This window comes from Microplitis mediator, chromosome 6 (genome assembly GCF_029852145.1).
Source record: "Microplitis mediator isolate UGA2020A chromosome 6, iyMicMedi2.1, whole genome shotgun sequence".
NCBI lineage: Eukaryota > Metazoa > Arthropoda > Insecta > Hymenoptera > Braconidae > Microplitis > Microplitis mediator.
The window spans coordinates 23,356,207-23,381,592 of record NC_079974.1 but is presented as its reverse complement, the minus strand read 5'-3'; the positions used below and the strand labels follow the sequence as shown (position 1 = coordinate 23,381,592).

The window sequence follows — 25,386 nt, the reverse complement described above, 5'->3', positions numbered from 1 at the left end:
GCAAAATTTACTCCTGATAACTCTATTTGATAAAATTTTTATCCGAAAGTGTAATTTTGACAGAATTTCTTCTAATTTTGAATTCAAAGTTCCTCGGAATACTTGAAACTGTACTTTCTCGTTCCTAGAAGCGCGACTATAGATCTCGGGATATAGTAATAATTACTGTGTAGAAAATAAACTGAAATCAATATGAGAATACTGTAACTTTTTTTTTAACAGTAAAAATGACTATTCCATAATTAAAAATTACAAATGATTAGTACTTTTTACTGTCAAAAGTAAAAATTACTGTATTCTAGTAGATTGTAATTAATTACTTTCCGCGCAGTAATTTTGAAACTGCACGCCTTTGTTCCTAAAAACAACTTATATAATTAACTGTAAATAAAATATATTTTTTCCAAGAGTAACGCACTTGGCAACGTCAAAAAATGTTTAAGTACGAGTAGGCGTCGAGACATAAAACTATTCACCTTTAGTGCAACGCAACGTACTAAGCGCCACTGATTACGCGGCTGTGTCCAAAAATAACAACTAACGTGGACTGTCGCGACAAAGAATTAAATATATAACAAATAAAACTACTAGTACATAAGAAACTAGTAGTTGTAAACTAACTCTACAGGAACCTCACGTTCTCCCCACGTGTTAAAATTTTTAAAAAAATTTCGGCAGGTGTCCAATTACTCAGAGCCGCCAATCTCGTTATTCAGCTTAGCATCACTTATCTTTTTTAGTAATTATTCTTGATATGTTACTCAACATACCAAGAAAATATTCACACGACGTTAAATTATAAACAAAAATAAATTTCAAGGACTCGATCCTCACTTTGTATTAAAAATATATACATCTTTTTTTGAATCATTTCTAGTTCACAAATAAACAACTCAATTTTTTTTGTTGTTATTAAAAGATTGTTTTTAAAATTACAGGTAATAAATGTTTACTCATTTTTACTGACTCAAAAAAAAAAATTCTTTATCAAAGTCAGCGGCAAAAATAATAACACGCGGGCTCTATACTTTTCAATCTACTCTAGTATAATAATAATCCAAGAAATCCCAGATTTATAATACTAGTAATAACGAAATTGCCATCACATGCAGTAAGAACTAGAGTGTACTAGTTAAGTGCTTCAAGTGTATGTATTATTGTCTGTTATATATGATTAACTATTATAAACATAAATATAACATAGGAAATCCTTGATCAGTAAGGTCAAATTTCATTTAGCCTGGCTGGTAAAATAAATAAAATAAAAAATATATTGCGCCGCGGAAAAATACTCGCGATCGATGGATACATGTCACTTCTCGTTTGTGTCGTAGTCAAGTCATATTTCACACTGTCTGGGTTTTTTATTTTATTTACCAACTGACATATATATAGCCAGCACACATTTTGATGTTTATAGTATTTTCCAGTAATGGTCAGCTTTTATTACCAAAATAAAGTTTATCTCGAGTCGAAAAATAATTCCGGTTTTATAGCTCAAATACAAGATTTTGAAGTTTACCTCAATTTGCCCTTACCATTTAAAATTCATATATAAGAATTTCGCGTGCCAAATGCCAAAAGGGCGTATAAAAGTTATACGCCCTTTTGGCTTTGAAGAACTAAAAGGGCGTATAATTTTTTTGTTTTTGGTGCCAATCGTTTTGTAAACATGTTCTAAGCCTAAAAATAAAAAAAAAATTTCCAAAGCCAAAAGGGCGTATATCTTTAGATACAAAGATACAAAGATCTAAAGATATACGCCCTTTTGGCGATAGTACGTCAAAATTTTTTTTTCTGCAGATCTTTACGTTTAGAGCGATTCTAAAAAGAATGACAAAAAAAATTTTCTTATACGCCTTTTTGGCATGGAACCCTATCTAACTGCTGTAATACGCCCTTTTGGCATTTGGCACGCGATTTGGAAAAGTCTCAATTAGTGCGACTTTTGCCACTTTTAGGGCAAACGTTAAGGGCAAAATAAGACACCCTGATTAAAAACTCTGATTGAAACCAATGAATTCCGATTGAAACCCAGACAGCATTCAAGTCAGAATGACTGCTTTACGACGTATTTTTGAAGGAGTCTTCAAGAAGTCTTATGACCTTAAAGGTGTCATTTTTAAGAACTCTTAATTAAGAGTTCTTGAAGACTCCATAAATAAGACGTCAGTTTTGTGACGTCTTAATGTATTATTTTTTTAACTTTTTTGAAGTCAAAATGAAGTCAAAATTAGGAACTCCTTAAGGCGTCATGGTAAGTTCATTCTGAAGTCTTATTTGCGGAGTCAGAAAAAAGAACTCTTTTTAAAGACGTCTTACTGAGTTCGCTAGGTGGCGCATTCGACATCTTGAGAACTTCTTAAAGACTTCTTTAACATGTTTTTAAGACGTCCAAATCATAAATAGGAACTCATTCAGAACTCATCAAGACGTCATTTTGCTGTCTAGGAATCGGATTCAATCGGAATTCAGCGGTTTCAATCGGAGTTTTTAATCAGGGTACCCAATTAGTTAAACTATTGAAGCTTAATTGAGACTTATCCAACAAAAACTGCCGAATAAGACCTAAATCAGTCCAAAATCCTGATAAATCCTGATAAAAAATACGCTTAGGATTAGAAAAATTTTTTTTCTCGGCTAGTCATGCAGTAATTTTCTCAAACTTTTTGTTTGATCATAATGATGACGATAACAAGAATTATTTATTCTCATTGTACGATTTAATTGACACACTCTATTTAATTTATCTCAATCGATTAACAAATAATTTGTCCGTGACTCGAGTCTTCTGCTGACGTGGTCTTGAACTTTGCATTTAAATATTTAAAATTTAAAAAAAAATTCTAACATCTCGCGAAATGATTAACACGTTTTCGAGAAAAAATACATATCTATTTATATACTTCCAATAATAAATAATTATCGCGTTTATTTTTAAAAAATAACCGGCAAGATTAAAGATAAATAGCTTAAGATTAAAATACATGCATGCATATGCTAAGTATCAGGCGGAAAATATTTGCGGTATAAATTTAGTCATCTCCAGGATTAAATCGAGGTGTTAAAAGTGATAATACATAATTTTTAAAGTACGACGCACATGTTTATTGATTGTCTGGTGGTAGTGCCGTCCCTATTCCACACATCAGCTAGAGAATAAGTGCATCGACCTGAATTCCTGTGTCGCAAACTACTTGTACATATATGTCATATCAGTAGAGTGCACTTTGTACACAAATATTTTACCTTTACCCAAATTTTGTTATCAAATTAAATTAAAAATGTCCGCGGACTAGACGTAGTTCGAACAAACGAGTATTTGTAGTTGTAGTTGTAGCTGCGTAGTTGTAGTGAATAATGGGGTGTGTGTACGAGATTAGCAACAAAATTGCTACTGTCTAGACTATAAAAAGATAACGCTGTTATATGGGAGTACACGATTATACAGAGAGTTTATTAGAGGGAGTTATTAATTTACTTTACGAGGTCAAATTAAGTCAATAAATTATTTATTTTTTATTGAATTTATTTCACTGTAACATTCAACGGACTATTGATCCTGCGGCCTTGACATTCTTGATTCCTAATACGTAATACGGGGAACATATTCATGTTTCCTTAATTATGTTTGTGATAAGATTTTATTTCTTATCAAAAATACCTCTGATAAAAAAAAATTTGTGGATGATAACAATTAATGAGAATAGGAATTTTTTGGTAATTAAATTGTTATGATTTTTTTTTTTATGGAAAAGTTTTGGATGGAGATCCAGAACCGGTGAAATTAAAAGAAATTGAAAGGAATTTAATTTTTTTAGCAATGAGTCAAACTCTTGGGAACTTAATCTCACGGCGGGCTCTAACTCAGTAGTGGAAATTTCCATTCGTCGATCCCATTGGCGTAACTACTTATAAATATATAATTATTTTATTTTTAACGCCATCTATTGTTACTGTAAATTAAGTGGTATAGAAAATTTATTTAATTTTTTGAATATTTAAATTATTAATTGGGTGAATAATTCAAAAATGTCAGGATTCACGGATTGATATTGAATGCTGTGTAAAGACGCGGCTATTTATTCATAAAAATCTACAATCAATTGTAACATTTCACGTGTTATATATTTTTAAATTAACAATTGTCATTTTTATTTGAAATTTTTAAAAAATTGAGTCTGACTCCTATGTTACGAAATACTCGGCAAAAGTTATTTCAGTCAGGGGATGAAGACACATCGTCACAACGTAGATAAATTCATCATATACTTTCACACAGACATATACTACAGATGTATATATGTGTAAATGTAGATAGAAAAAGTACACGAATAGAATGTAATGACTTTCCTTAATAGTTTTAGACGCGACTTTTATTTAAGTAGTCAACGGTAGTTTACAATGACTGATATAAAATGTAAGCCACTCCTTTTTATAAAAATATATGTATGTATGCACTGTAAAAAATTGCGGAATGAATGAGGATTAAATGCGAAGTGAAATGAAGAGGAAAAAAAAATTTTAATCTTAAGAGATTTTCTTTAATAAAAGTAGATCGGAATGTTCCAAATTTTAGATCGATGATATCACTAGATATTTTTAGATCTACTCAAAAATATGTACACTGTAAAATTTTTTTTTTATGAATATAAATTTATTTGAATATTAAAACTCTTCTTCGTAAGCGGAGTTTTTTTTTTTACACGAGAATTCATATACCTGAAGAACGGAACGTTTTTGACGCAACGAAAATGAAAAATTTTTGTAATTTAACTGCTTAAGGGGTAGTTAGAAGTGATCTGCAATTTCCGACTGACATACTAGCGCATATGCTAGACATTTCAAAAATTTAGATCCAAGTTTTTAAAATTTTCGTTGTTTTTTATTGTCGTTTCACGAAAAACGATCCGATTTTCAGGTACATGAGAATTCAAGTGACGGAATTTAATTGGAGTAAAAATGAATTCACTTTCGATTTTTTACAGAGTACGCATATTAGAGACTGGAAAAAAAAAATTCTAATTATTTCGTGGGGACGCGCGTGAAAAATAATCTGCCGTAGGCGCGCGGGTTAAAGCTTGAGCTGCAATTCGAAGGTTCAGTGTTCGAATCCAGGACTCGGTTCCGAAATTAAAAATTTTTAAAAACTCGCGTAAGTAAATATTCGATAGTGTTTTAATTTTAATTGAATTTTAAAATATGAAATTAATGACACGAAATAATAAGTCAATTATTGATAAATTTTAATTATAAAAGATTAGTAGTGACCTTAAAAAATAATCTTAATGTTAATTATTAATTGGAATATAAGTAAAATAAAACTAAAAAGTAGGTATGTATTTTAAACTTTATTGAACATGACATAAAAATCGCGATACATTATAATTTAATAATTTATATTAATTTTATAATTTAAGCATTTAAAACAGATTTATTATGGTTTGTTTTAAAATAATATTTTCATTGCTTCAATTATTATATTTCGCCAATACAATTACAATTATTTCCCAACTATAATTTAATAATATACATATCAAATTGTTTAAATTATGAATTTATAATACGAATACACTGGAATGTGTAACTACCACCTCGCATTACCCTGAGTATGTTAAATTTAAATTAATTACAATAAATCGCACACTAATTAAATAATAAAATAACCATAACATTTAATGATACTCTGACGTTAAATAATTAAACAATAAAATCCAAGGTTGCGAGGGATGAAAAACGCTATACTATTAATAATAAATAATGATATATATTTTAAAAAAACACTGTATGAAATTACATAATAAAAATAATTGGCGCGAAGGTAAAAAAAATTTTTTTTTACATATATATAAAAAAATTTTTTCCACATCTTAAATTTATCTATTTAATAATTAACTGGGTTTTTTTGGCAGTGATGTTTAATCATGGATAAGGTAAAATATATAAACAGTAAAATTCATTTTGATAACAAAAAAAAATACGTCAGTAGAAGAATAATTTTTTGTGACGTCTAACAGCAATGAATTCAAATTTTGACGTCAGTCTCAAAAATATTAAAAATCATTTTTTAAAAGTTTAAATTATGATAAATAAATAAAACTGTTCTAATTTAATCTTATCCGTGTGTAAAAAAATCCGCTCCAAAAATCCCAAACTATTACTAATAATTACAATAATACAATATATATATGTTCATATATATATTGCGATCTCTGAATAAATTATTAATTTTTGTAACGTCGCGAACTTGTGCCGGGTAATAAATAATTAAATCAATTAAGAAAAAAAAAATTTGAAGCCAAGAAAAATAATTATAATTTGAAATAAAAAAAATGCATTATCTTATTACCAGGCTCAAGATCGCAGCAATAAATAGATCGTTATCTCACTACACCAATAATGTATAATTAACGCTTCCATATCCATGAATCAGTAATTAATATATTAAATATCTAATTCACAGTCTAATCAGTTCAGGTCATAAGGCATCCACGAATAAATAAATTAAACATCAAGTGAAAATAATAATATACTAATTACATAAAACTTAATGTTTAATCTAAACTATTTATCCGTAAAAACCAGCACCAGTAAATAACGATCTTAAATTATTGTAATCATCATCTCTCATTAAAGCAGTCTTACGTAAAGCGGCAACTCTTTACTTATTCACATTTTTTTATTACAGTATTAAATAATTATACATTGTACATGTATACTATATTATTTACCAATAAAAAATTTTATATTTTATATGTTTATTTTTATCACTCATTACATTACACACCCACGCATTCATTTACTCAGATTATTTATTTTTAAACTCGTACACCAAATGCAATTTGTATAGGCGACTTTTTGTGCACGGAAAAATTATTCATGTTTGAGATGCTGGGCCGGCCCATGTTGCCCATCTTACGGAAATTGAAATGAACGTATAGAAAAATTACTATGGCCATACACGGAAAGAAAATTATGGCAGCGGTTCCCATAATTTTGTGAAATTTTTTCCTATACCATCATAGGAATTACGACCATAAATTATGGGAGCGGTTCCTATAATTATAGGAATGTTTCCCATAATTATAGGAATAGTTCCTATAATTATGGGAATGATACCCATAACACTATAGGAATGATTCCTATAATTATAGGAATGGTTCCTATAATTTATAGGAATACTTTCTATAATATTATGGGAATCATTCCTATAATTTATGGAAATGGTTCCTATAATTTATACCTTTCCCATAAATTATAGGAACCATTCCCATAATATTATGGGAATCGTTCCTATAATAGTATGGGAACTATTTCCATAATATTATGGGAATGATTCCCATAATGCAATTGGAATGGTTCCTATACCATTATGGGAATCATTCCCATAATATTATGGGAATAGTTCCCATACTATTATAGGAACCATTCCTATAATATTATGGGAATGGTTCCCATATTATCATGAAAAAATTATTTTAAAGAAGTGTGGTAATAACTTCTACAATACACAGAAATATTATTAAACATAAAAACAAAAATTCAAACATTGAAAAAAAAATCGTATTTGGCAAAAAAACATTAAAATTTTTAACAAGAATTTTTTGTCAGCACAAAACATTCAAGAAAATTCAAATTTTGGGAAATTTCTACACTATTGTGCAAAAAAAAATTTTATGATATTATAGGGATGGTTCCCATAACATTATGGGAATAGTTCCCATAATATTATAGGAATAGTTCCTATACCAATATGGGAACCATTCCCATAATAATATGGGAATGATTCCCATATCATTATGGGAACCATTCCCATAATGGTATGGGAACTATTCTCATACTATTATGGGAATGGTTCCCATAATATATGGGAACCATCCCTATAGTAGTATAGGTACTATTCCCATACCATTATGGGAACCATTCCCATAATGCATAGCAAAACTTCCCATAATTTTCTTTCCGTGTAGTAAAATTGATGATTATGTCAGAAATTACTGTAGTCATGTGGGGAAAGTGTGCGCAAGCTCATGCATTTACTTCAAAATGAATGTACTTGCGCACACTTGCCCCATATGACTGACCTTTGTAAATTTTCCTCTGACCATAGTAATGTTCGCGTGTGTTTACTTCAATTTCCGTTGGTGGCCAACCATGTCCGTTTTTACTACGTCACTATATCATTTCAAACAAGAAAAATTTCTCCATGTGTATTTTTATTATTTACTCGCAGGCTAATATTTAATCATCTGATTACTAATGTAAGTTACAATTAATAGTCTTAGGGTTATTACGGCGTACAATAAACTCACGTTTTATTTTTCTTTCGAGACGACTTTATTATTATTAATTAGAACAATTAAGAAAACTAAATGAGAGATCGACTCTCACTATCGGGCTTGCCGATGAATAAAAAAAAATTTTTAAACTTTATTTTTATTTATTTGTTTATTTATTAAATATCAATTAATTTTACTTTCTCCCATCACTTTCATCTTTGCAAAATAAATCTATTCTTACAGCATACTGTATCACAGAGTTACATACGGTACATACAATATATATAGATCATACTTTTTAATTGTTCCCGGTCAAACCGTGATGAAAATAAATATTAAATTAACTGATTCAAATAATTTATTTTTTGTGTTTATTTACTTCAAGGCTGAGCCTGACGTTTCATTTTTACCATAAAAAATTAAAATTTAATACTATTATTGTTTAAATTATTTCATTTTTATCTGACCGGTGTAATTTTGATAAATTATTAATTTTCACTATCGATAATATTTTTGAATTTAATCAAATCGAATATTATTCGATTCAAAGTTCGAATAAAATGAAGCCGAAGTCCATTAACTCGGAACTTCCCCTCAATCTCGGCTCCCACTACGAGCTCCCACTTGATGCTATACATTTGTATGTGTCATACATTTATATTCGCATCAAACATGTAGATGTAAGAGCGCATGCGCCATAGTTAACTTTTTAAAAGAGAAAGGGGATCCGTTAACTAGGAAATTATAAGAAATCTCCATTCCTCTGTCGATTAACTGTCCGAGTTAATGAAATTCGACTGTAATTTTAATTTTTTAAAAACTCTAACTGTTTTTAAATTTTCAAATTATCCGATTCGGACCTAAGCAGTTTTTCGTGAAAAATTAATTATTTGAAACAGTTAATTTTTTAAATTAAAAAAAACTATTGGTACAATTAAATAACCATCGTTGTTAGTAATCGATAATTTACAAGCGATTAAATAATTTAGTGAAACGAAACACGGAATACCCGTTTATAATTTATTTAAAGAAAATAATTTATTTATAAACTTCAATATATCAAAATATAATTTTAATAACACGTTATTATTAATTATTATTTATATTCCGTTTTCTCTTATCGCGAAAGCCGTCTAAAAAATATTGATAATCAATATCGTATAACGATAAAATATAATACACAAAATGTATATTATTTTTTTATTTTTTTTATACTATTATATAAATCGCTCCCTTAAACCTTCCGTCATAAATTTCTTCATTACAATTAATAAATTTAATTTGTACAGATAATATAATTTTAATTTATTATATATATATAAATATATATTACCAACTAGGAAAAGACGTCATTGTAGAGTTATATAAAAAAATAAAAAAAAATTTATTAAATATATTACAGCCTGACAGTTCTATATTAAGAAACTTAAGTCGTGTATCTCTACTCAAAAATTTATTTTTTAAAATACTTTTTTATGCGTTTACATAAATTCCTTAGTATCACGTCATTGATTGTAATGATGTAAGTCATAATTTTTATTTTTACCCAAAGAAAAAAGTTGAGAGGTTGATCTATTTTTGGATAATATTTTCATTGTAAACTTTTTAAAATTTGAATAAATTTAAAAATTCATAAATTTTTGAATAGGATAACAATAAATTAATTTTGACTATAAAAACTCTTTAGTATTTAAAATAAAAATATTTCAATCCAAATTGACATTTTTTTTCTACTTCGGACTGGGGCGAGATGGAATAATTTTTTTAAACCGAGTATTGAAATTCCAAATTGGAGTTCTAGTTTTTTTTTATCAATATCAGAAGAGCGCAAAAGATATTAAAATAAAATCGGTTCTAATTTCGAATATTCGTCTAAAATTACCTCTAATTAATATTGATCCGCGTTAATTTCCTAACGAATTCACGTAATTGATACTAAATTAATTTCGGAGCTAATTTATTTAATTGCGAGCATTTCAATTAAACGCCAAAATTTTACGTTCAAGTTAATTATAATTAATTACGATGTATCGTTACTGTATTTATTGATAATCCAAATGAGATGACTAGTAAATTTCAAAATAAAATATCTACAGTTAGCAAAGTAAAGAAAATTCGGAAATTTAAATTCAAAAATGTAACTTTTAATTTTAAAAATTAAGAATAATAATTTATCTGTACTCCGTTTCACCCCAGTCTAAAAAAAAATCGATTGTCTTTTCCGCAGTGAGGAAAGTATTGGGAGCAGAAACCAATAAAGCATCAGAACTCTGTGATTGCTCGCGTGTGGAAGAAATATAAAAAAATTACAATAATAATAATAATAATAATAATAGTAATAATAATAATAATAATAATAATAATAATAATAATAATAATATCGCGACATTATTACAGATAACACTAACCTTGAATCGACTAGTCTCCACATGTTTGCGTCAATATTTTATTATAGTAACGTGAAAAACATGAGTTTTATAAATAAAAATAAAAGTAACTTCTACAACCCCGATATATATAGCCGTCATTATTGAAATAGTCGTTGCATTAAGTCGGTTGTTTTAAAAATACTACATGTACTTAATGTTACAAAAGATGTTTGTCAACAGAAAAAGGTAATTAAATTTATAATAAAGACTAAAAGTAAATGATAAACCATTGCCGATATCAAATGGTCATATAAACTTGGTAGTGGTCGTAGTCATAGTCGCCGTAGTCGTCTCGTAGCCTAGATCTGCGGCTATTTGAATTAACGATCGTGATTAACACAAAAGTACAGATAAGTAATGGCGGCGATGATCAAGGTGGCACTACTGTCGCCAATACTGTTGGCTGTACTTCCACGATCAATCTACCATCAGCATTACGATTACGTATGCGGCAGATGTTTAAACTATAGAGTGATAACATCGAGTGTACAGGAAGAGCCGGTTAGTGCTCAGATCAGACATTTTGTTGCTGTTGTGTACTAGTAGTACTAATGGTCGTGTATAATTAAATTCACCATGCCGCAGATCGATCGGGACATGACCGTACCACCTTATCGTCATCGACTACAAGGGAGTTCCTTGAAATCAGGGGTGTCGAAATGCGTCTCGTTGTTATCTCTATAGGGTTTGAGCTGCTGGCGCATAATGGCGGTCGGCCCAAAACCCCTTGGCTGTTTCACGACAAATTACGCTGGTCTTCGGAACTGTCGTCAGCTTTCTTCAGTGACCTTTTAAGCTTGTCGACCAGTCGATTGTGAAATTTGTTGAGCGAGTTTGAACTACCGGTTTTAGGCGGCGAGGACCCGGTACTTTTACATGGACTCTGCAGAGAACTCTGAGATGTTCGTGAGGATGTCCGTGAAAAATGACGCGACATTGCTACCGAACGGTGGGCTGGTGACGTCAGAAAGTCGGATCCAGGTGATGTAGAGAGCGATGGCCCTTCGGATTTTGAACATTCCGATACCTTTAGAATAACCAAAGTTCAATGATTACTATTATTATTTTTAATTCAATCATAATCTTTTATTTTCTCACTAATTTTTATAAGAATCCTCAAATTTCGCCAGAATATTCCTTTTGATAAATTAATCTCAAGTCAATGGAAAATTTCCACGCGATCATCAATTACGATATGTTTCGTAGATATGTAAATATACGTAAATTTATAATAGAAAGCCTATGAATGTTAAGGAGTTAAAAAATACTTAATCAGCGTGATATCTGTGTTCGCAGTTATTTAATCTAATCAGATTAGTTGCTTCAACATTGAATGGCTAATTTAATTGACTTTATTGAAATCTATATATATACGAATATATACGTCGTAAAGTATGATAAGTGAAAAATAAATCGAGTTAGTGTTGTTATACAAATCGCGAAAATTACTCAATTTAACTTTTAAACTTTTTCATTCATTGCTTCTATTCTCCAGCGCGATAACTGCACGCTGATTGTTTTTGAATGAAAATTACTCAAAAAATTTGATACTGTGCACTGAGAAAAAAAAATACACAGTAAAAAACGAATCGTCAAAATGTAAAAAAAACGTGTGTTAAAATTCTGAGTGTTGAATTTTTAACACTTTTGTGTGTCAATTTAACACACAGTATTTATCTTATTTGAACTGTCGCAATCGATTGATTTTTTAACACACGAAAATGTCATTTTATTCGAAAGTAACACTTTTTATATGTTACTGTCAAATCAACACACAAAATATGTTAAAAATAATGTCGATCATCACAAAAGAATTCTTGGAAAATTTTTATTTTTAACGTATACGTGTGTAACTTTTTTTAACACTCACAACATGTTAAAGTAACATATAAATAAGTGTAAAACGTTCGTTTTACACACGGTGTGTGTTGATTTTGACGAATCCTTTTTTACTGTGTACTATTTTCCAAACAAGAATTTCTTGGTCCAAGAAATCCGTTCAAAATATTTATTTTATTATTATTAATTATCAATTTCTTGAGAGAAGAGCATCAAATTTATTTTTGTTATTATATGAATTTGATATCATATTCTAAAAAAACAAAAGAATAGCTTTACTTGAATTAAATAAAAATTATTTCCTTCAATTCTACGAATTCTTGAGACAAAATTATATATTCTTGAAAATTATCAAGAATATACGTTCTTGTATCAAGTAAATGTTCTTGATAAAAGTATTTTTTTTTCTCAGTGTGAGGACATATAGTAAATATCTGAATTTTTTCCATGCACATTGCAAAATATAGTATTCGATAGCATGTATATTCCAGGTCCAAAAATTTGATGGTTTAAATCAAGGAAAAATTTCAAATTATTTTTAGTAAATTTTAGTTTTCATTTGTATTTAATTAACATGTAAAATTTAATTGAGTTTTGCGCGTACTCTTAATTATTTAGACAATTTACAGCCTTCCCATCAATAATTTTTAGACTCATTTTGATCGCCTCTAGATCAAAATCAGACTTTTTACTGCCAATTATTTTTATTAGCCTGTTTTTGATCGTCTTTAGATCAAAAACCGCTCAAATTTTCATATAAAAATTCAAAAACAGACCAATTAGTCCAAATACAATCTAGTTAGACTAAAGTCAGACCAAATTTTTCGACCCGGAAGTGCCATTTTTACAAACAGTAAAAATTTAGTCACTGACTAAATATCCTCAGTACCAAAATTTATAGGTAATTTTTACTCTAAAAAATTCTACTGTCTACTGCTCATCGCACATATATATCAAAGTTATTTTTGACCAGTACATATATTTTTTAAACATTAAAGATCAACTAGCGATTGCGTAATATCACAAAAGACACGAATTGGCGAGCGACACGCACTCCGTTAACGCGATTGTGATATCTCATTGCGTCTCAATCTTAGAAATATATACATGCAGATATATATGTATATGTTTTCGAATTTATTATCTATTTAAAGATCACCATTTTTTTTTATTATTATTAATTGATTAATTTAAGTAGTAATACTGAGCAGTAATAGTGTGATTGATTACTTAAGTGTGCGTGCACTTGGATTCAATTGACACTTGCTCGTTTGATATGACGATAAAATTTTCACACCATTATAAGACGATTTATATTTATTAATATCAATTATAAGCTTGACACTAAAAATTTATTTCAAATAAACAATATTTAATCACCAACACATCCGTTTATATTTTTCTAAGATTAAGACTGATTTTACAACCATCTGATGTAATGATTATAGCAAATAACAATTTTAAGTACGCACTGGCTTTATCATCCAGAAACTCAACAATATTTGCTCAAAGTATTTACTAATAAAGTAAGATTTGTTATTAACTTTTTTTTGTTGATGTTTTTGTTTGCGTACAACACGTGCGAGTTCAAATTCTTTTTGAAAAATAAGACTTCAAAGAATTTAAATGTCCAGGTATGAAATTTAACGGTTTATAAATAGACTATAGACTAAACCCGTACCTTTCCCTCTTTGAAAAGTTATCTATTCAAAAATAAGTTTGAATGATGAAATATCTTGAAAAATTTTATCACTTTCTTCAGTAAATTTCGTCATCTACATTAACTTGAGTTTTAACTTTTGAGTTCATTATATTAGTAGACGTCTAAGTTAAAGAAAAATGAAACGTAATAGATACTTCGTTATTGAGTAAATATATATATATATATATATATATATATATACATATACATAAATTTGGTTGAGGAATATGACTTGCGCAATAGTATACCGGCATAATTTATTTAAAAAAAATTAATACCTTTGAATAATGAATTAATAAAAGTTAAAAATAGACATAAGCGTTTTGTTTATTCAGAAGTCATAAATAAAAAAAATGAATGAATATATAATTTTAGGTGAAACGTGGCCACCCTCTTTGTCGCACTAGTGGAAATAAATGTCTCTATCTCTCTTACTTCCATGAGCAATTATTAAATATTAAATTACCGGCTTTTGAAAAATTCAAATTTCCCGCATTTTGGGTGATTGCTAATTTGAACAAATATTCAAAATGGTTAAAAAAATTAGCGCTAACGGTCTTTTGTGAAAATTTCGAATAAATTAAAACCGTTTCGCAGTAAAGGAAGATTCTAGAAAACGCTGACAATTCTTATGTTTCAAAATTTGGTCATCCACATGGGACGGAAGTAATTACCCGTTACTTTAAATATAAGTATAAGTATACAAAATGAATTTATAATTAGACTTACCTTCCGACTACGACATGCCTGAGGATTAGAACATTCAGAGGACCTTCTACTCCGGTTGGTCTTGTAAATATCCCACTCATTTTTGACAACGGGCATCATAAACGCCATCTCGATAATCCGTAATGCACTCAAGCCTTTTTTTGATACTTATTATAATTATTTGTATTCAAATTTCACAGGCACTCGGTTTTATTATTCACTAATTTTTGAATAATGTTACTGTTATTGCTATTGCTATTAAATATATAACAATAAACAATAAACAATTACCGATAAGTAAAACAGTTTATGGCAAAGAATAAATAAATAAATTAACGGGTCACAGTTGTGATAAACCGGAACGCGCACTATTTAAATTACAAAAGTATAAAATAAAAACGCGGGTTTATTTATTTGAAAAATTTTTGAATAGTGATTTTCAGGTTGATCGATCGAAGTACGTTAATATTGGTACTCTGCTTTTCCAACCCGTTTTTGATTTGTGTATTGTCGTAAATATAGTATTTTCGCGTACTTTGTGTATTCACCACGGGAGCCTGTTTCAGAATGAGTACGCTTGGCGGCAGCGGCGTACATCGATCCTAAGCCCACTACTCTCTAGGCACTCTGTTTTAATTTTAACCCAGGGTGGGGATCCCACTTGTCCTATTGGCCAAACCTAAGGCGGGACTCTTACGTCACTATATCACCATTGATTTTATTCTTACCGCGAGCCGCGAGTCGATGTCACGTTACACTCATACTATTTGCCCATCTCATGCTCATACATTATATATATATTATATTATTATTCCATATGGTTTTACATATTAGTCTTGCTTGGGTTATATAATCATAAAAAACGGCCTTCTTATTGACGAACCTCCAACTCATTTTGAAAAATTTTCTACTTACTGGAGCGACAGAAAACACGTGGCCGGAATTTACTACGCATTTATTTGTAACTGGAATTTTAATGATTTTTTACGATCTTGAAGTTAGCAGACAGTTACAAATTTTCGGACTTTTTTTTCAATAAATTAATTACAAAAAAAAAAAAAACTAAAAATATACACATGTAGAAAATTTAATAAACTACAGGTGCAATTTTTCAAAATATTTTTTTTTTATAGTTAATCGTTTTTAAAAAAAATCAAAAACTGTCGGACGTCTGCTAACTTCAGTATCATGATTTTTTTGCAGGGAATTTGCAAAATTTTGAAATTTAAAATGAGAAAAATTTTTTGGCGCATGGGTACACAGGAAATTTTTTTTTTAATTGATTACTAGGAATTGCGACTTTTTTTCGGGGTCAAGTGAAAATTTTATTCGGAAAAAAGTCGAGGTTTTTTTATTTTGAAAATTTTTTTTAATTTTCTACTTACTGGAGCGTCAGAAAACACGTGGCTGGAATTTACTACGCATTTATTTGTAACTGGAATTTTAATGACTTTTTTCACGGGAATTTGCAAAATTTTGAAATTTAAAATGAGAAAAAATTTTTTGGCGCATGGGTACACAGGGAATTTTTTTTTAATTGATTACTAGGAATTGCGACTTTTTTTCGGGGTCAAGTGAAAATTTTATTCGGTAAAAAGTCGACGTATTTTGGATTTTGAAATTTTTCGCGCGAAAAAAAAAAATATTTGGAAATTGAATTAATGGATTTTATTTGAAATTTATAAGTCAAGGTCACTTAAAATTTCTATTTATTTTATGGGTGTTTGTATGACTTCATTTCGCGGTTTTTATATATAGTAAATCTACTGCGTAGGCGTAATTGAAAAAAAAAAAAAATAATAATTAAAAATCCATTTTCTTTTAATTTACGATTTCCTGAATATTTATAAATTTTATTTAATTATTTATATTTTGTTTCAATTAAATAAAATTAATCGATGTCTATAAATAGATATTCATTATAAATGTCAACATAAATCAATGACGATAAGAACTTTGAAAAAAAAAATAAAAATTCATAATTTTGAAAAATTCAAATCGACATTTATTTTGTCGACTAACGATAAAACCGACAAAAAAAATTTCTCTCTTATCGATTTATCGATTAACGGTAAAGAAGAGTAGAAAATATTGACCGGATTTATTGCATTTAAATTCAAATTTAGGGCAGAGATAAGATCCACTAGATAATGAATTGAAATATTATCGCTATCATTTGAATAAAGAGTTGAAAAAATTTTTTTTTTTTTCTAAAGACTACGAAGGAGACTCGATCGAGGACATTCACCTTTTCCTTAAGATATCGATTTTCCTTGGAGTAACAACGCGATGTTTACGTGTTCCTAAGAAACTACGGTCACTTATTATCACATTTTTTTTTTTTTGGAGTAATCAAGCGTAGAGTGGAATCGAAGTATGTCTAATTACAATTGTTGACCAATGAGGATTCAAATTGTTTTATAAAAAAGCTTAAAAGTGAGGCGCGGTTTCCGTTGAATTTAGAGTGAGGTGGGGGTGCAGTTTTGTACACTTTGGTTCACTTTAGTACACTTTAGTAGAACGTCGGCTTGTGTACTATGTATTTTAAATGATAGTCATAGTCATAGTCAGACTTTATACGGTTCTGTTTCACTGAAGCGAGCGATAATTCATTGCCGACTCGTGTTCTACTCGCCTCGGCATTCGGCACAACGATTTTTAAAATTTATTATTTACTTTCGTCATTCAAAACTATACACAAGTACCGAAAATGTGAAACTTTGACACTAATGTTGTCATCAAAAATTTAAAAAAAAATTTCCAAATTTTCTTTACACTTTTTTTGGTAAAACTCAAAAAGTAAAAAATGGTTTTCGATCCAGTTACTAGTGAACAGAGAAAACAATTTTATAGACAAGGATATGGGGCACACGTACCTGGGTAAAATTATTTTAATTTATAATTATTTGGTAATTAAATATTTACTTTCATTATTTTTTTTTTCTTTTATAAAAAACTTAAAAAAAAAATGAAAAGTTATTTTTAAAAATTTTTTTTACTTTCCGTGTAATCTTACGACAAGTTAACGTTTGTTAATTCAATTCGTTCACTAGTTGCCGGTACTAATTCAATTAGTAACGTCATTATCGTTCACATCGAAAGTTTTGTATTCGCTCTAGAAAAAATAAACAAACCGTTTTTTTTTACTTCGTCGGTTCTTTTTTCAAACTAACTGCAGTTTAAAAGTTTTTTAAATTAATTTAATTTTTTAAAAATTTTCAGCCGCTTTTGAAAAAAATTTTGGGCCTTGTAGGAGATAACTTTACTGATGGCTCGTAAGTCTCAAAGAGTTATCTCTTGCACCCAAAATATTTTCCAAAAGTTGATGAAAATTTTTATTTCCCGTCTTCTGGCTGCTGTTTTTTTTTGGCCGCGAAATGTTTCCGATAAAGTTTAATTTTTGTATTGCATGTTTTGAAAAGTTGTATCTACGATTACCAAAGTCTAATTTACATTTTCGTACGTCGACTACGTCTAAAATACGTTTTTTCGGCTCGATGTTAATGAAAAATTTCTATTAATTTAAAAAAAATTTTTTTTTTCAAATTTGTACACGGAAAAAAATGAACTATATAAATTAAGAACGACAAGTAAAAAAATGATAAAGTGATCAGTAAATACTATTATTCTAAATAGTAATTTTTTTATTTATGATTAAAAAACGTAAATAATTACAGAATAAGTATGAAAATTTATTGTCTATGCAAGAAAAATTACTCTTTTTACTTTAAAAATCGTAACTGACACTTAGAAAATTGACGACACGTATGATAAAATTTATTATTTGGAATGTTAAAATTCCCCATATTGATACCCGGGTTCCGGGTTATAATTTCAAACACTAATTTTTAAAGTTAATTTTTTTTCGTGTAAAATAAACTCATAATTAAAAAAGAAATTTACGTTCAAATGGAATTTAAAATAAAATTGAAAGTACGATAACACAATTTTCGAAATTATTGATACTTGTACGATGCCTGGTACGAAATAACTCCATATATATATGAATATATGTATAAATAAGAGTGAACCGGCTACCACGCAAGCTCTTATCACGCACAAAACTACTACCCCAAAGAACTTTACCCTCCTCGATGCAATTTTCCTTGAATAAAAACTATTTAAAAGCTACCGCATACTATAAATGTAAATGTCGATCTTACAACCCCCAGTAATTCTTATCCGCAGCCTTTCCTCGCTCTTAATCAACACCCTATCGATTTTTATGACAGTGCTGTCATAAAAAATATTCCATCTGCAATGCAGAGCGAATCGATTGGAGGTGTTTGAAGAAAACGAGTTTATTTAATTATGAAAAAAAGGAAATTAATGAATGATAGACAAAAAAAAATAGAGAGTGTTCGAGATGATGTTTAAAAGTTATCAAGGTGAAGCGGTTCACTGGTGCGCGCTGGTTGCTGCTTATTCACGATGCATGCCATGTAAAATAATAATTTAATGGTTCATTACAATGAGCACATATATTTATATGTATAGGGGAGGGTGGGGCAGAGCGGCCCCCCTAAGCCAATTATTATTTTTTGTGGCTTTCAACTATAAGATCACTTTACTTTTGTCCTATTTCGAACAAATTTATGGAAATTTTGCCAAAATTCTGAAAATTTTTTTTTTTTTTTGTGGGGCAGAGCGGCCCCCTTTCAAAAAGTGATAAAAAAAATTTTTTTTTTCGTTTTTTTTTTTTTTAAATTGTTTTCATCATTAAGAATGTATTTCTTTCTCTTGACAACTATTTTTGGTTTTATATTACTCGAAAAAAAATTTTTAAAGCGTAAAAAATCGTTCACTCTCGATTACCTTAATTACTAATTGTTATTTAATAAAAAAAAACATCAATTGTATAATTTTACTTTATTTCAAAAATTTATCAACTAAAAAAAAAAAATTAATTTTTATAAATTTTTAGTGACCAAATTTGCCTCTTACATAAAGAAACGGCCGAAAAATATGAAAAAATAATTTTTTCGGAAGTTTCGGCTGGTCCATTTTGCCCCAGGTGTTATGCGTAGGGCTAGAAATGTGGAATTATAATAATTTTTTTTTAATTTGACGATAAAAATATGAAAAAATCACTTTTTCAAAATTTTGGGCTTGTCCATTTTGCCCCAAATGTCATGCGTAGGGGTAAAAATGCGCAAACATATCGGATTCATAGTAATTAGTCGAAAAAAAAAAAATTTTTTTTTTGGTCAAAATTTTAGGGGGGCCGCTCTGCCCCACCCTCCCCTATGTATTTATAAAGACATCTGGTCTTTATTTGTTGCTAATTAATTGCATCAATCTGATAAAACGATGTGACAAGGGCGATCGATTTTTATTTTATCAGTTGTCGAGGCTACTCTGTGACAGCAATTACTCATATTATGTCAGGTCATCAGAAATTACAATTTTTAATTTTTTTAATAAATATTTGATTGATGATTTACTTTCTTTTCAACTGATAAAATAATTCGAGGGTTTGTTGATTTTTTTAATTAATAAACGATAACATTTTCTAATTATTTAGATACACTGGACACTGTCCCACCTTGAAATTTCGAGTAGGAAAGCGATTCGGCGCTAGTACAGAGGAAATAATGAAGGTCAGTAGTCACTTTCGTTAAAAAAAAACATCCGATCAATTTACTAAAATAGATCAGTAGAAAAATAATAAAACGGGCCCGTGTTCTAAATAATTTCTATAAAATTTTGAATTGAACCCGCCCTCAATAAAAAAAATTTTAATTATTGATTGATTATTGTACATAAATTTAATTTGCAAGATGATTAAAAATAACGAGGAAGGCCGTCAAAAGAGACACGTGAGTCTTTATCGGGAGTATTTTCCTCACTAGTGCTTAGTGTTGCACTAAATCAATTGCTTATTATTTATTAATTAATTAATTAGAAGCAAGAACTTTTTTTTTTGTACAAGTACACTAAGAATAATAATTATTAATGATTAATTTGAATTAATTGACAGGAATTGTTGGATAAAAAAATTCTCAAGACTGGGCCATACAGACCCAATTCAGGCAAAGACATACTACTGCCAATAGCACGTGAACGTGACGTAAGAAGGGACTGGAAGAACAACGCGCAGATGTATAAAACACCCCCATTTATATTGGGCTACACGGGTTACATTCCAGGATTTAATAACATTTATGGTCTTCCATTCATGCAAGCTGTTGAAGAGGGTGGGAAAGATTGGCGGGAAATGCAAAATAAATTACGCGCTCGACGTGACGCAATGCGCGCTCATGTTGAGAGGACAAATCCACGTAATTTATTGTCACGAGCAAGAACTGATAATGTTGATGTTGAAATTGATCATGGGTTCGATCGTGATAAATCATATTTTGGTAATTTATTATTATTTTATGTATATATTTAAATATAGATAAATATAATAATCAATTTTTTTTTTAGACAATCAAGTGACAGCAGACAGGCCACCGATTGTCGGGTACACTGGACACATTCCCGGGGCTAAAAGTGAAATATCTTTGTCGAGAAGATACGCGCAGGCTGCGAGAAAAGGCCTGGAGTCGCTGCACGAGCAACGAAAAAATCGACTAGACTCAATCAATGACTCGGAAACTATCCAAAGAGTTTTAGACACAAACTATCTTGACGATACTGGTCACACTAGAGCATAAAAAAACTAATGATCCTGAAGTTAGCTGACAATCAATTAAAAAAAAAAAATATGCACATGTAGAAAATTAAAAAAACTACAGGTGCAATTTTTTAAAATATTTTTTTTTTATAATTTATCGTCTTAAAAAAAATCCTAAAATTATTAGATGTCGGCTGACTCCAGTATCTTAAAAACTAACACATGATATTTTTTTATCAACCAGTTTCTCAAATCCTATTTATATTTTATTTATTTAGTTAATTTTTTTACTCGAAACTCTCACTAAAAAAACCCTCCAAAGATTAGGGGGCGGGGGGCAAAATGGAATATCCCGAAAATTATAAAAAAAAATTATTTTTTAACAGGGGAAAAAAATTTTTTCAATTCACTTTGAATATCAGTACCCCCCCCCCCTACCCTATAAAAAAATTCCGTCCAAAATCTCAAAATATTTCTCCGGAAATATTTACGAGATAAAAAAAAATGAATTGCTATTTTCATTTCTTAATTAATAAAAGAAATGAAATTTAGCCCTGTAAAAATAACTGTAAATATGTAGTATGAATAAAAATTGTTATTAAAAAGTAAAAAATTAAATTTATTTGAATGATCAAAGACAAGAACAATTTTCGTAACCCTAAAGCACAATTTACACAGCTATTTCCGTTGGGAGAGACGGCCAAGTCTCTCGTTCTCGATTTCAAAGGTCTGCTTCCACCGGTCAAACGACAGAGAGTCTTCGCCGTAACTGAGAGACATCAACCTGGCGAAGACTATGAGCCCATGCAAGCTGTCGGCGTTGACCAGCTTGCTGTCAGTGCGTCTCAGAGCGACAAAGTCCTGCTGGATTACATCAGTAATGTCATCTCCCAGCTTGAACTCTTTTCCGCGCATCAGCTCTAGATACCCTCGGAAATTAGCCAGCCTCTGCTCGTCTTTGAGAAACATTTTCGCCGCTTGAACCACTTGGGGATAAGTTTTCTCGGTTTCCTCGTCAACTTTTATCGGCACTTGCATCACACAAGGAACGAAAGACTTAGCCTCCGACAGTATCAACACCGGGATGTCTGTTTCGTACTCCATGGTGTAGTATTTAAAGTCATAACTTATTTTTTGGAATTTAATTAAATCAGTTATCGCCTGGTAATTTTGTTTGCCGCTCGGCGAAATTTTACCGGCAATTAATTTCGTCTCATCGATTATCAAATGAGTGTTGTCACTCAGCTGCAAAATTCCACTGGTCAGTCTATTACAATCGTAGTCTTTGCGCGGCACTAAACTTAAACTATTCAAATTATCGAGTGTGCATTCGAACAAATGAGTTTTGCTGACGAATGAGCTCAAGATGTCGTAAAAATCCCTGGTAAAATTATTGAACTTATCGACAGAGAACCCAGTGATGTTCAGGGGAAAGTTTCCTAAGCACAGATAGTCTTTGCGGGTGTAAATTCGTGATATCAAGTGACAAATAACGTAATCAGCTGCCAGATTGTCTCCAAATAGAAGCTGATTGAGCACCAGATGCAAATCACTCCTTATGAGGCTGGCTTTTGATATTATTGATGGACCATTTGGTATTTTGGGGACTACTTTGCTTATTTTTACAGCATGGAGACGTGGAATCATTGACGCTGGTGGATTGTGGGTCTGAGCCTCAGCGACTTCTACCTCATCCATCGACTCATCGACTGTCAATGCACTTAGCATAGGATCCAAGGACACGAATCCAATTATATCCAAGACTTGATTGAGTTTGTAAGGATTATCATTGTAGAATTTGACAATACATGCTTTGCCATCGACTATCGGAACCGGAAAATTAAGCAAATGATCCTTGGAAACAATTACCTTGGGCCGGAGTTCATCAGCAGCATCACTGGTACCTGCTACTGGTCCTGAAGGCTCTGATGGCTTTTCTTTTTTCAAAACAGGCTCCGTTGTATCCATCGGCTCGTCCTCGCCTCTACCAACTCCGTCATCTAGGGCTCGTTTGTTCGTTGACGAGACGGGAGCAGCTTTAGCTGGCAAGGAACCGTCTCCAGTTGGTTCTAATTTAGGTCCCGACTTTCTCGCCCAATCGTTCAGACCAGGAATCGATATCATTACGCAGGTCTGACGTTCTGAGCTCGTATTTTTACTGGAATGCAAATCTACATCCTCGTTGGCCTGTGGAATAATTTATTTAAGAATAATTATTGATGAAATTTAATATTTTCAGAGTTTGTAAGCAGTAGCATACATGATAAAACAATTCTTTGAGCTTATCACACCTTGGACTGCTTGTAAATATTTTATTTAAGCCCCATATCGAGTCTGGATGTCATTGATCTGACATGGACTGTAATGATATTCCCTGTAAAGGCTTGAGAATTTTTTTTTTTTCAAAAGAAGCTAAGGGAGTTGTAAAAAAAAAAAAAATTTACTTACTAGGCACTTGACAGTGTCTCTGTACATCCCGGACCTCATGCTGGTGGTACCGGTGTCCAGATTTTTGACCTGGTAGCTCTCGAAATACAACTCCGGGTTATACATGTCCTGGATCATGCCGGAGAAACGCACCAGCTGACCATCTTGGAGACTGTGGACTGGTAAGTAGTTCAGAGAAGGAATTTCTCGAAGGACATCATCATTTGATTCCAGGATAGAGTCACATAACTCTTTACTCTGCACATAGTACTCTGCTGTCCAGTCTCTGATGTCTGGAAATTTAATTTATTATTTTATTTTCACAAGTGAATTACTTATAAGTTTGAGGTTAAAATAAATAAAATGTATTTCTTACTTGACATGTTGATTGATGATCTAGGATTTTTATTTTTCGAGTATCGATTTATTGCCTTGATTATAATTATTATTTTTTTACACTACTTTTTATTAAAACTGTTTTTTAGTTTGCGATACTTTTTTCCCGCTAATTTTATGTGATATATGATACAATAATAATAATAAATATGAGTGATATATTTAGTGGAGCCGAGAGAAACATTCGGGTATCGTCGGCTTCGTCTTACAGTTCTCCCAGCGAAAATTTGAAATTTCTCTCCCCCTGAAATGTCTTCGAACATCATTACAATATTCAAAAAAAGATGATCTGCGCATGCGCAACTCTAAATATTGTGGTGGTGGGGAGAAAATTGTAGTAGGAGCCAATTCCAGACTTTCGCTGGGACGATATCTCGACAGCGCCCCTGACGTTACGAAAGAAACTAATGGCGCGAAATTTAAAATTTAAAAAATTTAAAAATAACTGCTGTCAGTTGTACGTTTTCATCATCAGTTTAAATTATTTTGAGTGATTTTTTTGGTTTGAAATTTCAAAAAAAGTCAATTTCGCGCAATCACTTCAGACATTTCACGAAAAATTTTTTAGTTTGATTTTAAATTTTCGCGCCATGGAATTTCACTTGCGCAAGTTCCAGATTATTTATTTTACTGATTTAAAAATTATTGACGTAACAATGATACAAATTTGTACGTATTGATATAATATATATGAAAATATATTTACGAATTTTATTCCTGAGATTAAAAACAAAAATACCGTAAGTGTTTTCAATTATTTTCAAATACTTATTATTTGGTAATTTTTTTATTAAGCTGTCGTGTCATTATTTATTGAGGTATGGAATAAACATTACAAATGCCAGGTCCGGGAAAAAGTAAAAAAAGAAATGGCAGTAACAATGGCAGTACAACAGCTAAACCTGGGGCAGCAGCTACTACGGCAGCTAATAATAATGGAGGAAAAGGTTCGAAAAAAACTAAACGAAGTGGAGGTAAATCTAGATT

The 25,386-nt window shown here is 30.4% G+C and overlaps 3 protein-coding genes across 10 annotated transcripts; 1 reads left to right on the top strand and 2 right to left on the bottom strand.

The window, feature by feature from the left end:
* Nucleotides 1-5,332: 5,332 nt before the first annotated feature.
* LOC130670202 (uncharacterized) lies at nt 5,333-15,541 on the bottom strand. Its single transcript, XM_057473480.1, has 2 exons — nt 14,979-15,541; nt 5,333-11,735 (listed from the first exon to the last, which is right to left on the bottom strand). The coding sequence occupies exons 1-2, from the start codon at nt 15,084-15,086 to the stop codon at nt 11,445-11,447; spliced, it is 399 nt and encodes a 132-aa protein (XP_057329463.1). The 5' UTR covers nt 15,087-15,541; the 3' UTR covers nt 5,333-11,444.
* Nucleotides 13,811-22,185, top strand: LOC130670201 (protein FAM166B-like). 8 transcript variants are annotated; one of them, XM_057473475.1, is made up of 5 exons: nt 13,811-14,181; nt 20,482-20,557; nt 20,738-20,776; nt 20,938-21,319; nt 21,387-22,185. In XM_057473475.1, the coding sequence occupies exons 1-5, from the start codon at nt 14,174-14,176 to the stop codon at nt 21,614-21,616; spliced, it is 735 nt and encodes a 244-aa protein (XP_057329458.1). In that variant the 5' UTR covers nt 13,811-14,173; the 3' UTR covers nt 21,617-22,185. The 8 variants fall into 8 exon arrangements, with proteins under 8 accessions (XP_057329458.1, XP_057329460.1, XP_057329455.1 ...); XM_057473472.1 differs by lacking the exon at nt 13,811-14,181 and adding an exon at nt 17,472-17,837 and having other exon boundaries at nt 21,387-22,184; XM_057473478.1 differs by lacking the exon at nt 13,811-14,181 and adding an exon at nt 17,751-17,866 and having other exon boundaries at nt 21,387-22,184.
* LOC130670199 (mini-chromosome maintenance complex-binding protein) lies at nt 22,185-24,616 on the bottom strand. The gene is made up of 3 exons (XM_057473455.1): nt 24,380-24,616; nt 24,025-24,296; nt 22,185-23,763 (listed from the first exon to the last, which is right to left on the bottom strand). The coding sequence occupies exons 1-3, from the start codon at nt 24,384-24,386 to the stop codon at nt 22,255-22,257; spliced, it is 1,788 nt and encodes a 595-aa protein (XP_057329438.1). The 5' UTR covers nt 24,387-24,616; the 3' UTR covers nt 22,185-22,254.
* Between the last annotated feature and the right edge of the window lie 770 nt (nt 24,617-25,386).